Source organism: Mya arenaria, chromosome 5 (genome assembly GCF_026914265.1).
Source record: "Mya arenaria isolate MELC-2E11 chromosome 5, ASM2691426v1".
NCBI classification, from domain to species: domain Eukaryota; kingdom Metazoa; phylum Mollusca; class Bivalvia; order Myida; family Myidae; genus Mya; species Mya arenaria.
The window spans coordinates 67,119,539-67,134,716 of NC_069126.1; the positions used below are offsets into that span (position 1 = coordinate 67,119,539).

General features: G+C 34.8%; 1 protein-coding gene across 4 annotated transcripts; it reads right to left on the minus strand.

The window, feature by feature from the left end:
• Positions 1–1,016: 1,016 nt before the first annotated feature.
• On the minus strand, positions 1,017–14,792 carry LOC128234121 (uncharacterized). 4 transcript variants are annotated; one of them, XM_052948149.1, is made up of 8 exons: positions 14,750–14,792; positions 13,501–13,540; positions 7,683–7,730; positions 7,018–7,338; positions 6,600–6,715; positions 6,225–6,456; positions 5,964–6,086; positions 1,017–3,729 (listed from the first exon to the last, which is right to left on the minus strand). In XM_052948149.1, the coding sequence occupies exons 2-8, from the start codon at positions 13,511–13,513 to the stop codon at positions 3,419–3,421; spliced, it is 1,164 nt and encodes a 387-aa protein (XP_052804109.1). In that variant the 5' UTR covers positions 13,514–13,540; positions 14,750–14,792; the 3' UTR covers positions 1,017–3,418. The 4 variants fall into 4 exon arrangements, with proteins under 4 accessions (XP_052804109.1, XP_052804110.1, XP_052804111.1 ...); XM_052948150.1 differs by lacking the exon at positions 14,750–14,792 and adding an exon at positions 14,392–14,427; XM_052948151.1 differs by lacking the exon at positions 13,501–13,540 and having other exon boundaries at positions 14,750–14,778.
• Positions 14,793–15,178: the final 386 nt, after the last annotated feature.

Here is a 15,178-nt window from a genome sequence, read left to right on the forward strand (position 1 = left end):
CAAACTTGTCTCAGAAATACGATAATCTATCTAAATAGAAACAGAATACAGTCAATGAAAATTCGATGATTGTGTATTTAATAAAGTAAGGGATGCAAACGAATGGCAAACTTGATATTCGAATATTCGGTAATTCTTTCGATCGAATATTCCAATATTCGATTATCAAAATTAATATTTTAGCAGTGTTGTGGACTTTCATTATTCATCACTATAGTCACCGCGGCCTTTTTATCCTTCTTTGTCGTAGCCAGTACACGCTAAGGATCCTGATCTTTCTTAAAATTGGCATCTGAAATTTCCCATTTTCAAAAAAATGAATCCAACAAAAAGTAATACAATTTGATTATACAAAAACAACTTCAAAATATTTTAATTTCTCTGAATTAAAATTTGTAAACAACGTGAAGACGGTAATTTTAATGCCGCGATGCGCCAAGGGATGGTCGTTCTGTAGGACGAACGTTCTGAGACTGACCTATACTTAATTTAACTATGAACAAATCAAACCAACTCGGGAACTTGTTAAATAAACGAAAATAACCATGAATTTTGGTTCATCTATTGTTCAACAATACAGTAAATATATCATAAAACATTTTTCTATACAGTTACATTTTATAGCACGAACGTTATATCGAAACATGGAAAACAGTTTATAGCCATAACTAACACATGCCGTTCACATCATCACACCGATGCACTGGTTAATCGGCAGCCAAAACAACGCTTTGGTGGCCGATTCCAACCCTCCAATAGTTAAATAAAAATAATGGAAACTTGATCGATGTCACTTGTCTAATAGCCTGTTCTCGTAAACTTACCGGAATTGTTTATAGTCCCCGACGATATGTCCATCATGGACAAATGACGCGTGTATATATATATATATATATATATATATATTTATATATATATATATATATATATATATATATATATATATATATATATATATATATATATATATATATATATAGTGTATTGTCATCACATTCACGCCTCAGACACTAGGGGACATTCGTTGTAAAAATAATCAAAGCAAAAAGTATACCAAACAAGACAGTGGTAGCAAAAAAGTTTTATTTTTTATTTAATAAAAAAAATCATCGAATATGCGAATACCGATTTTGACATTCGAATACCAAATGTTCGATCGAATATTCGAATATTTTTTGAAGTTAAGTTTGGTTAATTCCTCTCACTTTTGTTGATGATTTTGCAGATTCTTTATAAAAATGGTATCTTCTTCTCATATGTTCAGGGGTACTGAAGACAATTTAACCTTCCTCAATGGATTGCGGTTACCTCATGGCTGTTTTGTAGATTTTCACTTCGACTTTGGATGATTGAGAGTCATTCGACTCTTTTTTGCATTTGTTTGAGGTGAAGTTTGCCCCGTTACCCTTCTTCGCATTTGTTTGTAGATGGCCACATAACAATACTCCCCGCATTTGTTCGGAGATAATTTAGCGCAGTTGGACTCAACACCTCATGCATTTGTGGATGATTAAGGGATACAGAATCACTTGGATCTACTCAGCACTCTTTTGTTGATAACTCAGCGCCATTTGACGTAATTTCGCCCTCGTTTGTGGATGCTTTAGCGTCGATGAACTCTTTTGCGACCTCGTTTTAGCGCCGTTTGCATCATCTACGCAATCTTCGAGGATGGTTTATGGTAGCTTGACGTCTTCAAACATGCTTGTAGGTGATTTTCTGTCATTGGACTCATCTCTACAACCGAATATGGAAACTTTGGATGATTAAAGGTCGTTGGACTCTTCGACGTACTCTTTTGTGAATGATTAAGTGTCGCTGGACTCATCTACGTAATCGCTTGAAGATAATTTAGCACCATTTAACACATCTGGGCACTCGTTTGTGGTGGATTTAGGGTCGATTGACTCTTTTCTGCACTCCTATGAGGAGGATATTTGGTCATTGGCCACATCCTAACAACTGATTATGGATAATTTAGCGTGATTGGACTCTTTTGCCGAAGATTTTATTACGTTGGACAGAACTTTACACTCGTTTTTTCGATAAATCAGCGCCTTTGGATTCATCATAAGGCTCGTTTGATGGTGATGTACGGTCGCTGGAATCTTCTTTGCCAACGCCTGGGAATGATTCAAGGTCATTGGAATTATTTCCGCACTTTTTTGTAGACAATTTAGTGTCGTTTGCCTCATATATGCACTTGTTTCTGGATGCTTTAGGGTTTCTGCACTCATCTCTGTCATTTGTTGATAATTTAGGGTCCGTGGACATATTTCCGCAATTATTTGTTGATAATTTAGTGCCATTGGACACATCTTCGCACGCGTTGTTGGATGATTTAGGGTCTATGGACTCATCTTCATATCCGTTCGTAGATGATTTAAGTTCGTTAGACTGATCTCCGCACTCTTATAAGGATATTGCAGTGCATTTGGACTCATCTGCAGACTTGTTTGTGGATGATTTAGGTTCGCTGGATTGTTCTTTGCACGCTTTAGGGGATGATTCTTTGTCCCCGGACTTTTTTCTACACACAGTTGTGGATGAATTAGGGTCATTTGAATCATCTCTGTAATCACTTGTAGATAATTTAGCGCCATTAGACTGATACACACTCTTGTCGCTGGATGATTTAAGTTCGCTTGATTCTTCTCGACACTCGTTTCTGGATGATATGGGGTGGTAGGATTTTTCTCGGGACTCGGGTATTGATGACTGAGAGTTGCTTAGCTGTTCTCCGTACTTATTTGTTGATATTTTGCGGTCGCTTGACTTTTTATTCCGATCGTTTAGGAATGATTTACGATGATTGGAATCATTTCCGAAAACGTTAGATGATACATTAGTGTCATTTGCCTCATATGTGTACTTTCTTTTGGATAATTGTAGGTTTTGGTACGCATTTTCGCAATCGTTCGTGCATGATTTTTGAACGATTTCCTCATTTGTGCAATCGATTGTGGATAATGTAGCGCCATTGGACTCATATCCGCACCCGTTTTTGGATGACTTAGGGTCTATGGACACATTTTCATATCTTTTCGTTGAGGACATAGGGTCACTGGCATTTTCCTTGCACTCGTTCGTTGATAATTTAGGGTCACTGGATTCGTCTCCACCCTCGGTCGAGGCCGATCTAGAACCATTCGACTCATTTCCGCACTTGTTTGCGGATGACTTAGGATCGCTAGATGTTTTTCCGCACTCATTTGTTGATGAATAAGGGTCATAGGAATGATATAGGCACTCTTTTCCGGAAGACGTAGGGCTTCTTGACTCATATCTGCAATCGTTTGTGGATAATGTAGGGTGGCTGGATTCTTCTTGGCTTATATACTTGTTGGAATTATTTGTGCAATCTTTGGAGGATAACTTAGCCCTGTTACACGCACATAAGTACTCGTTTTGGGTTGATTCACGATCGCTGGAATCTTCCTCGTACTCTTTTTTTGGATAAGCTTGCAACGATGGACTCATACCCACACTCGTTTGTGGTTTGTTGACGGACGCCGAAATCTATTCCACACGCACTTGTGGATGATTTAGAGTCGACGAATTCCTCTTTGCATTTGTTTATGGATGATGTATGGGCGTTGGATCCTTCTCCACACATACTAAGGTTTATATCAGGGCCGTTTGACCTTTCTTCGTACTCGTTCGTTGTTGAGACATGGCCGTTGTCTGTTATCGGAGTTATAACTTCGCCCACTCTCTCTTTTCTGTTGTCTAAAATAGGTAGAGTAGGACACATTTCTTTCCAATTTCTATTTTTGTCTATTTATATAACTATATATATTTACATCGTTTATTTATTAGCGGATTGAGTTCTTATTTGAAGGCGTTCATGCAGTTTGAACTTTTGGGCACTAATTTACAAATCCAGGACTCTCATTAGGGAAAATATGAGAAATCCTGCCATAGCGTTCATACTGCATAAACACACAGTACTAATGAAACAGTCCTTATAAAAAATATTGACATATATCGCCATATGTTTAAATCGCATTCAATATGTATAAACGATATAACACTGAACTAGAATATAAATTGTAAATATAGACAAGAAGCATGTACTGAGTAAATGTATAAAGAGTATATACACGTAGCATGCACTGTACAAATGTATTGATAGTGTATACTGGTACCATGCACTGTGTAAATGTATTGATAGTATATACACGTAGCATGCACTGTGCAAATGTATTGATAGTGTATACACGCAACATGCACTGTGCAAATGTATTGATAGCGTATACACGTAGCATGCACTGTGCAAATATACTGATAGTGTATACACGTACCATGCACTGAGCAAATGTATTAATAGTATATACACGTAACATGCACTGTGCAAATGTATTAATAGTGTATACATGTACCATGCACTGTGGAAATGTGTTGATAGTATATACAAATAGCATGCACTGTACAAATGTATTGATAGAATATACAATTACTATGCACTGTGCAAATGTATTGGTAGTATATACAGGTAGCATGCACTGTGCAATGTATTTATAGTATATACATGAACCATTCACTGTGTAAATGTATTGATAGTATATACAAGTCCCATGCACTATGCAAATGTATTGATAGTATAAACATGTACCATGTACTGTGCAAATGTATTGATAGTAAATACAAGTAGTATGCTCTGAGCAAATGTATAAACAGTAAATACAAGTAGTATGCTCTAAGCAAATTTATCGATAGTATAAACACGTAGCATGCACTGTGCAAATGTATTGATAATAATAACAAGATACACTGTGTTAATGTATTGATAATATATACAAGTAGCATTCTCTTTGCAAATGTTTTGATAGTATATACAGGTAGCATGCACTGTGCAGATGTATTGATAGTAAATACAAGTAGCACGTACTGAGAAAATGTATTGATAGTATAAACATGTAGCATGCACTGTGTAAATGTATTGATAGTATATACAAGTAGCATGCACTGTGTAAATGTATTGATAGTATATACAAGTAGCATGCACTGTGCAAATGAATTGATAGTAAATACAAGTAGCATGCACTGTGCAAATGTATTGAACGTATATACAAGTAGCATGCACTGTGCAAATGAATTGATAGTATATACAAGTAGCATGCACTGTGCAAATGTATTGATAGTATATACAAGTAGCATGCACTGTGCAAATGAATTGATAGTAAATACAAGTAGCATGCACTGTGTAAATGTATTGATAGTATATACAAGTAGCATGCACTGTGCAAATGAATTGATAGTATATACAAGTAGCATGCACTGTGCAAATGTATTGAACGTATATACAAGTAGCATGCACTGTGCAAATGAATTGATAGTAAATACAAGTAGCATGCACTGTGCAAAAGTGTTGATAGTATATACAAGTAGCATGTACTGTGCAAATGAATTGATAGTAAATACAAGTAGCATGCACTGTGCAAAAGTGTTGATAGTATATACAAGTAGCATGCACTGTGCAAATGTATTGAACACGTAGCATTATCTTTGCAAATGTATTGATAGTATATACAAGTAGAATGCACTCTGCAGATGTATTGATAGTAAATACAACTAGCATGCACTGTGCAAATGTATTGATAGCATATACAAGTAGTATGCATCTAGCAAATGTATTGATTGTATATACAGGTAGCATGCACTGTGAAAACGTATTGATAGTGTATACAGGTAACTGTATTAATGTATTGATAGTTTAAACAAGTAGCGTGTACTGTGCAAATGTGTTGATAGTATATACAAGAAGCATGCACTTAGAAAATGTATTGATGGTATATAAAAGTACATGCACTTAGCAAGTGTATTGATGGTATCAACAAGTATCATGCACTGCTGTATTCACTACCTAGATAAGCTGAAGAGATAATTTTGATTCTGTCGTTTTAAAATAGAGAAGGAGATAGGTAACATCAATAAGTAAATGGTATGATAAACCTATGTACCTGTGCGTTTACGAAGAATTAATAGAAGTACCACGGCAACAACTATTACGACTGCAGGTGTAAAAATTCCTATGAACAAACGGGTGTATGATGATTGTTTTTCTGAATTAGCCGAAATGACATCTAAAAAAAAACATTTCCATATTATACACGCATATTGCAGATTGACATTACGATATTTCAGCTCAAAGATAAACATAGGAGTAATAACATAAAAACAAAGTTGTGCACCAAAAATAATGCAAAATTTGAATAAAATACCTTTGACGGGGTACATTTTCAAGGATCGCCATACCAATGGTTTGTACAAATATTGCGAATAAACCACTTTAACTTCAATTAGGGCCATATGAAATCGTTCAGGTCGATCTTTGAAATGTAATCCGAATGTGAAGCTTTTCGCCTGAGAAGTGTCACACTTGTAATTGGTGCATTCATTAGTTTTGTTAAAACCGTCCTCGGTGGAAAGATCCGTACGCGGTAAAGATGAATTCTGAAACAAACGTGTATAATGCTTGTAATTGTAAGATCATGTGAGTACAATGAATTCAACAAGTCAACCATGTATAAAGTATAAACAAACAATCGATTCAATAATCTTAGTTCCATCATGGCATTTGTAACCAATCCACTTACATCGATATAAAACCAAGAAACCGTCATGTCCTGCATTGCTGCGTGAAAGGTACAACTAGTTGTTATGGAAAACGAGACATTATTTTCGTCAACTGTGAAGGAAGTGTTGTCGAACCCTACAATTCGAAGTTTTCGTTTAACAGATACTATATTTGTAAATGTGAATGTCTGCAAAGCTAATAAGCGGAAATGGAGTTACAGTGACTACACGATATTAACTAGGCTACATCCCCGAGGACATGAAGACACCTTAAACATACCAGCACATACTGTCATGCAATTCAACATTTAAACATTCACAAATATAAAATGACCATTTTAAAATACAATGTCACACACATTTCTTCAGCACATGAATGCGTTACACATAATGGTGTAAATTTTGATGTTAGCTTTTCCTTATCTGAGAATGTCTTACCTTTGTATGCCACACTAACTGAATCGTGAAGGTTAATGTTGTCAATGTCTGTGCATCGGTATGTGCCACAATGGATCGTATTGAAATTACTAACTGTATGTAAACTATATGTATATAGTGCAGATGATGTATTTGCAGAAAGAGTAAAGTTAGGATCCTTGCTGTTGCATCCAAATACTTTGTAACATGTACCAATCAACTTCGAATTAAAACGAAAATCCACATCGGAGTTCAAATCGTTCACACATGTAAGTGTTAGTGGTGCATCTCCTTCTAAAAGCAAATCACTTTCTCCGGAGATATGTATTGCTGCTGAACAAACTGTAATTTGTAAAGAATAATTGTGTGTACTTTACACAAAGAACATTGGTATTCGAGTTCTGATGGTCGTTTTCATCGAGAGATACTACCAAGGTTAGCAAAATCGCATCGGAATCATAATTTACCAATTTTTGTTGTTTAGATAATGATCTGTACATCACAATATGTTTAAGAACGTAATATGCGTGACACAAAATTCGAGAATCGGAAAGCATGTCCATAAGTATAATAAGTGATGAATTAAGGGTAAAGTTAGATAATATAATTTATATTTCAAATTTTGAATCTGAAAAAAATAGCTGTATTTGTTAATACAGATTAAATACATGAACATCTATACCTACCGGTGAAACATAAAACGGAGTAAAGATTTATGTTTAGGTGTAAGTAACCTGAAATAAGAAGCAGCAGTTAAATACAGAGCTTGTTATCACTTTGCCATTAATTCCTGTAAAGAGATAATCAAATTAATATGCTTCAAAAAATATAGAGTAATATAAGTGATACGAGTAACACATAAGGGGGATTAAATATGGCGGACAGTACACATCGGAAATTTTACCTGTAGTGAAAAAATGGATTTTCAATGATTGATTAATTTAATAAGTGGATCTAAACCAAGTGGATTGAAAGTGAAATAGAATCTAAGGCAATGGAATTCAGTGAATTACTATCAGATTTGACACAAGACCAGGAGAACCAGGATTTATTTTCAAGCGCGGGAGAAAGAGCAGGAGAACAATGGCGAGTCGTCGGCGGCAAGAGGGATCCGAAGCGTAAACGTGCAGATACAGGTAGTGTCGAACTGGACTCTTTCCAAACCATGAGCACGGACAGTAAGTTAAATGTTCTATTTACAAAAATCGACACAGTGGAAAAAGCTCAAAGCTCTGTGATACAGGTAGAGGCCAGCCTTGAGCAGGTGAAACATAAAATTGAGGAGCATGACGATAAAATAACAACTTTAACATATAAGCTCATAGACCTACAAGCAAGGGAGAAACGTTGTAATGTGATTATTTATGGGCTAGACGATGATCAGAGGAAAGAAATTTACGATCTAGTCAGTGATTTTCTCTATGACATGAACTTAGACCCTGACGAGTTTTATATAGAACATGCAGAAAGGTTGGGTTCCTCACAGCGCCCCGGTCAGCGTAGAGCTCGTCCGCTTATAGTGACGTTCCGTTCACAAACGGAAGTCGACGCGGTCATGCGCAATGCAAGATATTTGGCTGGGTCGAGATGCGCCGTGGATAGGGACTATCCAATAGAGATACGAAATGCAAGGAAAAGATTATGGCCAAAGTTTAAGGAATGCAAATCAAATCGTGCCAACAGAGTGCAACTAAAATATCCCGCCGAACTCGTTGTAAATAACCGAACGATTATAAATGAATTCCCGAACTGGCATACTTTACTAGCAAAACCCATACCCCGACGTTCTACGCCATATGTAACTAGTGAAACCGCGCCGACACGAGATCCGTCGGCGTTTCAAGCGGTGAGTGGCGTTTTGGGTTCGACATCCAGTGGTAAAGTTGTGTCAGGTGAGGACGTGTCCCTTAGCACGACGGGATCTGCCGAGCCAGCGCTTACACAGCAACAGACCAGTAGCAGGCCTTTTCCGGAACATGTGCCACTTACGCAGACGGCTGGTGACATCAGTAATCTGACATATTCGCAGACATTATCGCAGTCATTGATTTCAGGTACTCCGATTAACAGTGCTATTGTTGATAAACAAAGTGCACGTGGTCGACCCCGATCACGTGGCCAGTCATCAACTAATCGGAGCAGACCGAGATCAGCCAGCGCTAAGCCAGTGATTACCACGTCACGAAAGAAGACACAGCTGACCAATCAGAGCGTGGTTTCAAATAGTGAACCGCCTACTGGGGTTAATACCTAGGACGGTTGTAGTACTACCGGTGTATACATAAACAATGTAAATAGTACAGTTAAATTTGCTTTATTGAACATTCAGGGATTAAAACTTAAGCGTATAAACAAACTTGAAAGTAATGATTTACGATTGATATTTGATAAGAATGATATTATATGTTTAACTGAGACTTGGGGAAGTGATGATTTAGATTTTACAGTTAGTGGATTTCAACATGTAGTCTTAAATAGAAAAGAGAAACTTAAAGGCAGTACTCGAAATTCAGGTGGAATAATTTTATATATTAGAGATAAGCTAGCAAGTACAGATATGTGTGTTATGCAACAAAATGATTCTCATTTTTGGGTTAAATTAGATGGAAAACATTTTAATCTTATGACTGACTTGCTGATTTGTGTATGTTATATCATACCGGCTAACTCCAGCAGAAGTGCACTTGTAGAAAATAGTACTTTTGACAATATTTTAGACAATATCGCCCATTTTCAGAGCGCAGGGGGAGATAATAAATATACGTTTATGATTCTAGGCGATTTTAATTCACGCATAGGAAATTTACATGATTTTGTCGAGGATGATAATGTTGAATTATCAAATCTAAATATTTTACCTGATGATTACATTGCAGATCGATTTTTAGCCAGAAATAATAAAGATTTAAATGTTAATTCGAATGGACGATTGTTGATTGATTTTTTAAAACAGTCCGGGATGAGAATAGCTAACGGGCGTGTATGCGGTGATTGTGGTGATTTTACTTATGTTGGCAGTAATGGGTCAAGTGTGGTAGATTACTGTATTGTGAGCGAACATTTATTAAATGTTTTTCAGTGTTTTGTCAATCATGGACCAAATATTTTATCGGATCACTGTCTAATAGAATTTTCATTGTTGAATAATGTTAAGCAAAACGATTATAATATAGATTGCGAACAAAATGAAAGTTATGCGCCTGGGTTAAATATGAATGCATATTATAAGTGGAACACAGAACATAAAGATGTCTATATGAAAAGTATTAATGATATTGATTTTATAAACCATGTACAACAACTAAATAGTGATATAAGTAATATTGCTTCAAATAGTGACATAGACTTATGTATAGAGACATTGTTATATCATATTGATAGTGTTTGTAAACCATTATTTGAGAAACATTCTAAAACATTTTCTGACTGTCATGATTTGCATAGAAATGCAAAAGGTGGTGACGCCTTATTTACAGATATATGTATTGAAAGTAGAAAATACTTTTATAACAAATTAAATATGTATAGGCGTGAGAAAACTGCAGAGAATAGAATAAGTATGATACAAGCAAGAAGTGTGTATAAGAAAAATGTAAGATCTCTTAATTACAATAGAAGTAGAATAAAAACCCAAGATTTGTTAAAGGCACGTTTTAAAAATGCTAAGTTGTATTGGAATATGTTAAAAGAGACTGTCACACATAAATCACCAAAGAATATCTCATTAGAAACATTTACTGAATACTTTAAAGCTATAAATAATCCTGGGAGTAGATTTTTTCAGGCTGATGAAGATGTATTATTTTTTAATAATCAACTATTAGGGAGTGAAATGAAAACTATGTTTGCAGAATTGGACATACCATTTACTATTGTTGATATAGATAAAGGCATATCAGAATTGAATCTGGGGAAAAGTGGAGGCCCTGATAGAATTATTAATGAATTCTTGTATTATGGTAAAAATATATTTACTTTAGTATTAACAAACCTTTTTAATAAAATATTAGAAGTAGGCTATTTTCCTAAATCATGGGGAGAAGGCTATATAGTGCCTATACACAAGAAAGGAAGTGTTAGTGAAGTAAGCAATTTTAGAGGAGTAACTTTATTAAGTGTTATAGGAAAACTGTTCACCAAAATTATTAATACTCGCCTAACAAGATGGGGTGAGAATTATTATGTGTACGTCGAAGCTCAAGCGGGTTTTAGAGCAAAGATGGGCACTGTTGACAATGTTTTTGTTCTAAACGCATTAATAAATCATTGTTTAAATAATAATGACAAGCTATATTGTTTATTTGTGGATTATTCCAAGGCATTCGATTATATTGTTAGGCCAAATATTTGGCAAAAGATATATAGACTAGGTATAAGAGGTAAATTATTTAATATTATAAAGTCAATGTATAATACTGTTTGCTCACGTGTTAAGTTACTGGGTAAAACAGGTGATGCCTTTGAATGTTTACTCGGTGTCAGGCAAGGTGAAAGTTTGAGTCCATTTTTATTTGCAATGTATCTAAACGATTTAGAGGAAGAGCTTATGACAAAAGGTGCAAATGGCATTGATGTAAATACACTAAAAATATTCCTGTTGATGTACGCAGACGATATTGTTATTTTTGCAACAACACCAGCAGATATGCAATCAAATTTAGATATTCTGGAGCAATACTGTAAACGCTGGAAATTAATTGTTAATAGAGATAAAACAAAGATAGTTGTGTTTAGAAAAGGCGGTAGACTGCCTAATGATTTGAACTTCCGTTATGAGGGTGGGAATATTGAGATTGTTAACAAATATTGTTATCTGGGTATTGTTTTCACGCCTGGTGGTTCGTTTCAAAATACATGCAAGACATTAGCTGGCCAAGCGCTAAAAGCTATTTTCAAGTTGAAGAGATACTTATTTCATTTCACTAATATTTCCGTAGAACATATCTTAGATCTTTTTGATAAGCTGGTGAAGCCTATCTTATTTTATGGATGTGAGGTTTGGGGATTTACAGATGCATTGTGTGTAGAACGCATACATACTTTATTTTGCAAATCAATACTGAAAGTTAAGACATCAACGCAAAACGATTTTGTATATAACGAGCTGGGACGCTTAGACTTTGTTCATCTACGTTATGTATCTATTCTTAAATACTGGTTTAAAGTGATAGAGTGCTCGGATAGAAAATTTATTAACAATGTGTATAAAATGATGTTAAGAGACATTGATATTAGACCAAGAAAAAAGAACTGGGCCGCTAGTGTCAGAGACATGCTGTGTAATTTTGGGTTCAATGAGGTATGGTTAACACAAGGTGTTGGTGATATAAATGTATTTATCAGTTTGTTTAAGCAAAGAGTCAAAGATAACTTTATTCAAAATCTTAATAGTCGGATAAATGAATCATCTAGAGCAACGTTTTATATATCTCTCGGTAATTTTGAATACCAAGCATACTTGAATATTGTTAATGTAGAAAAATATAGAATTGCTATGTCACGGTTAAGACTTAGTTCTCATCGTTTACTTATAGAAACTGGACGATGGTCAAATGTACCAAGAGAAAATAGGATCTGTAATTTATGCCAAGTACTTGAAGATGAATACCATTTTTTGATGGAATGTAATCTTTATAATACTATTAGAGATAAATATATAAAACGATATTATAGACTTAGGCCTAGTATGTATAAGACTGTACAACTTTTGCAGTCCGAAAACGTTAATACTGTAAGAAACTTATCAGCATACATATATCATGCTTTTGAATTAAGAAAATTAAGAATGAGTGTAAACACGACTTAGTGTACGGTTACATTGTATTTGAATAACGGTACTCTTTATGCTAGACGTAGAATGTATATATGAAATACAACAGATTAATAAATTATTCGAAATTTGTTGACACACATTAACCGGTATCGATGACAACCATACATATTTGTACGTACAAGCCTGATTTTTGTATTCCATAGCCTATCTTTCTGTTAAAAACTTAGTCCAAACTAGCAAAACATTATTGAAGTTATTTGTAGATAATGAGTACAGTAGTAACGAGAATTGCTTATCAAAATTCATGGTATCATTGTAGTGTTGTGCATAAGTCATACGGTTGATAGATATGTATTTAAGTTATAACTCATAACCGATAAAGACAATTATATTAAATTATATGAATATAGTTGTTAAATCTGTGAATATATAAATAGAGTCAATCAATCTGTTCCGCCATACATGTATATATAAGTCATTGTATTACATTGATTTGATCACGGGTCATGTTGGCCTATTTCAAATATGTATTGTGTGATATATTTCTTTGAATAAACTTTCTTCTTCTTCTTCATAATTTTGACAACTAATTCATCAGATTAAACTTTAATTCAAAGTTGAGTTATCACCAATCCATCCATCCCTTCATTTTCATTAATCCATAAATCCTTTTATTAATCTTATCTCATTGTTGCTTTGTAAATCCACTCAGCTCATAAACTGTAACTTACCGAAACAAGACATGTTGAGTCGATCTTGATATCTCTATGCCTAAAATGTAAACATTCACAATCTTTTGTTATTTGTCTAGTGATTCATCAACATTCAATAAAACAGTCTAAATAACTACGTCAAAACGGTATCAGGTGTCAACTAGAATAGGCTATTCAATTCCACGTTACCATGTTCTAACTTACTGCATTATAACTAGAACGTTTATATTATATTGATTGTCAGTCTTACAACTCAAGTGTTATACAAAACCCCCAATCCTAGTCGATAATATATTCTCAAAATTAACTCTTTCATGTATTTTATTTAGGCACACACGTCTTAAACATGTAATACATAACAGTGTAGATGTTCGTATGTCGATCAAAAACAAGCACTTCCAACCCTTGTAAATATCATACATCACCGTGTTGGAGAGTATTTTCTTGTTACCGTCTATAAATAGTTCCCTTCACGGAATGGCAGCAAGAAGGGGATCCCAAACGTTACATAACTAGCGTACAGAAAACTGTTACGCTATTAACTATTACGCACACTAATTGGTTTAAACCTTATTAATTTTGAAGAAAGTTTATTAAGCTTTGTTCAGTCACTCTCGTTGGTACAATTTTGCTTGAGAGTGAGATAATTTGTTGTAGAAATCGCCCCTGAACCTTGGTGACCACAAATGCCCTGGCCTGGAACCCAATGATGTGAGGTGAGTGTGCTGACCACTGCGTTAACAAGACAACCAACCAACCGGACAACGCTAGCAATTGAACGTTGTCCTTGACAACATGGTGCACAACCAACAGTTACTTTTCACACTTGTATAATTTGAGTTAGGCGGGTAGCGGGTGCAGTTACAATTGAAAAACACCAGTGACCATTTGGTGGAAACATTTACCTACCTTATTTTTATTGGCCGGGTCAGTCACATTATAAAAATAATTTTATCCCTGCTGTATGCCTGTCTTCAATTTTAATTGGTATTGTTCGCCATTTAAGATACTTCACGCCGTTGTAGATTTAAGTTCCGTGATTTAAAATAACATTACTGTTAACCTATTGTGAAATATAGTTTTCCAAAAAGTAGAATGAGTTTGCTGATTCAATTCAGTTTTCTACATTCTTAAGTAAATTGTATCGAAAGACATTAGAGCATTAAAAATAGATATTTATATTATAAAACCGCAGTTTCGTTATAATAATCAACTACGATAAGGCAGTGTATAGCAGTGTTTTTATTGTCAAATGAATTTCACTTACCTTAATAAAGAATGAACCTGTTGTAAAATATGCCTTTCCTTCAGAAATTATCAATACAATAAGAAGGAAGGAAGTTAAACTTATAGTCAGAAATATCGATTGACATAAGGTAGCACAAGCCAAGACTTGTTTTAAAGGCCTGTACTACTGCCATCAAAACTTATATTCTTGCTTGTACTATTACTATTTAAATCACCATGAAAAATAAAAGTTTCTTGAATTTGGCATTTTCGAATCACGCATATATTTGTTTTCGTAACACAATTTTAGAAAAGCGGATTGCCTTTTTCTTCATGTTTTGTTGTGGTTACTTGTCCATTGTTTTGTTTTTAAAATTATTACAACAATAGACCAAAGTGGTGGTACGAGGTAACATATATATGAACTTTTGCATAAAACATCATTGTGTTAAACACGGATAACAGTTTT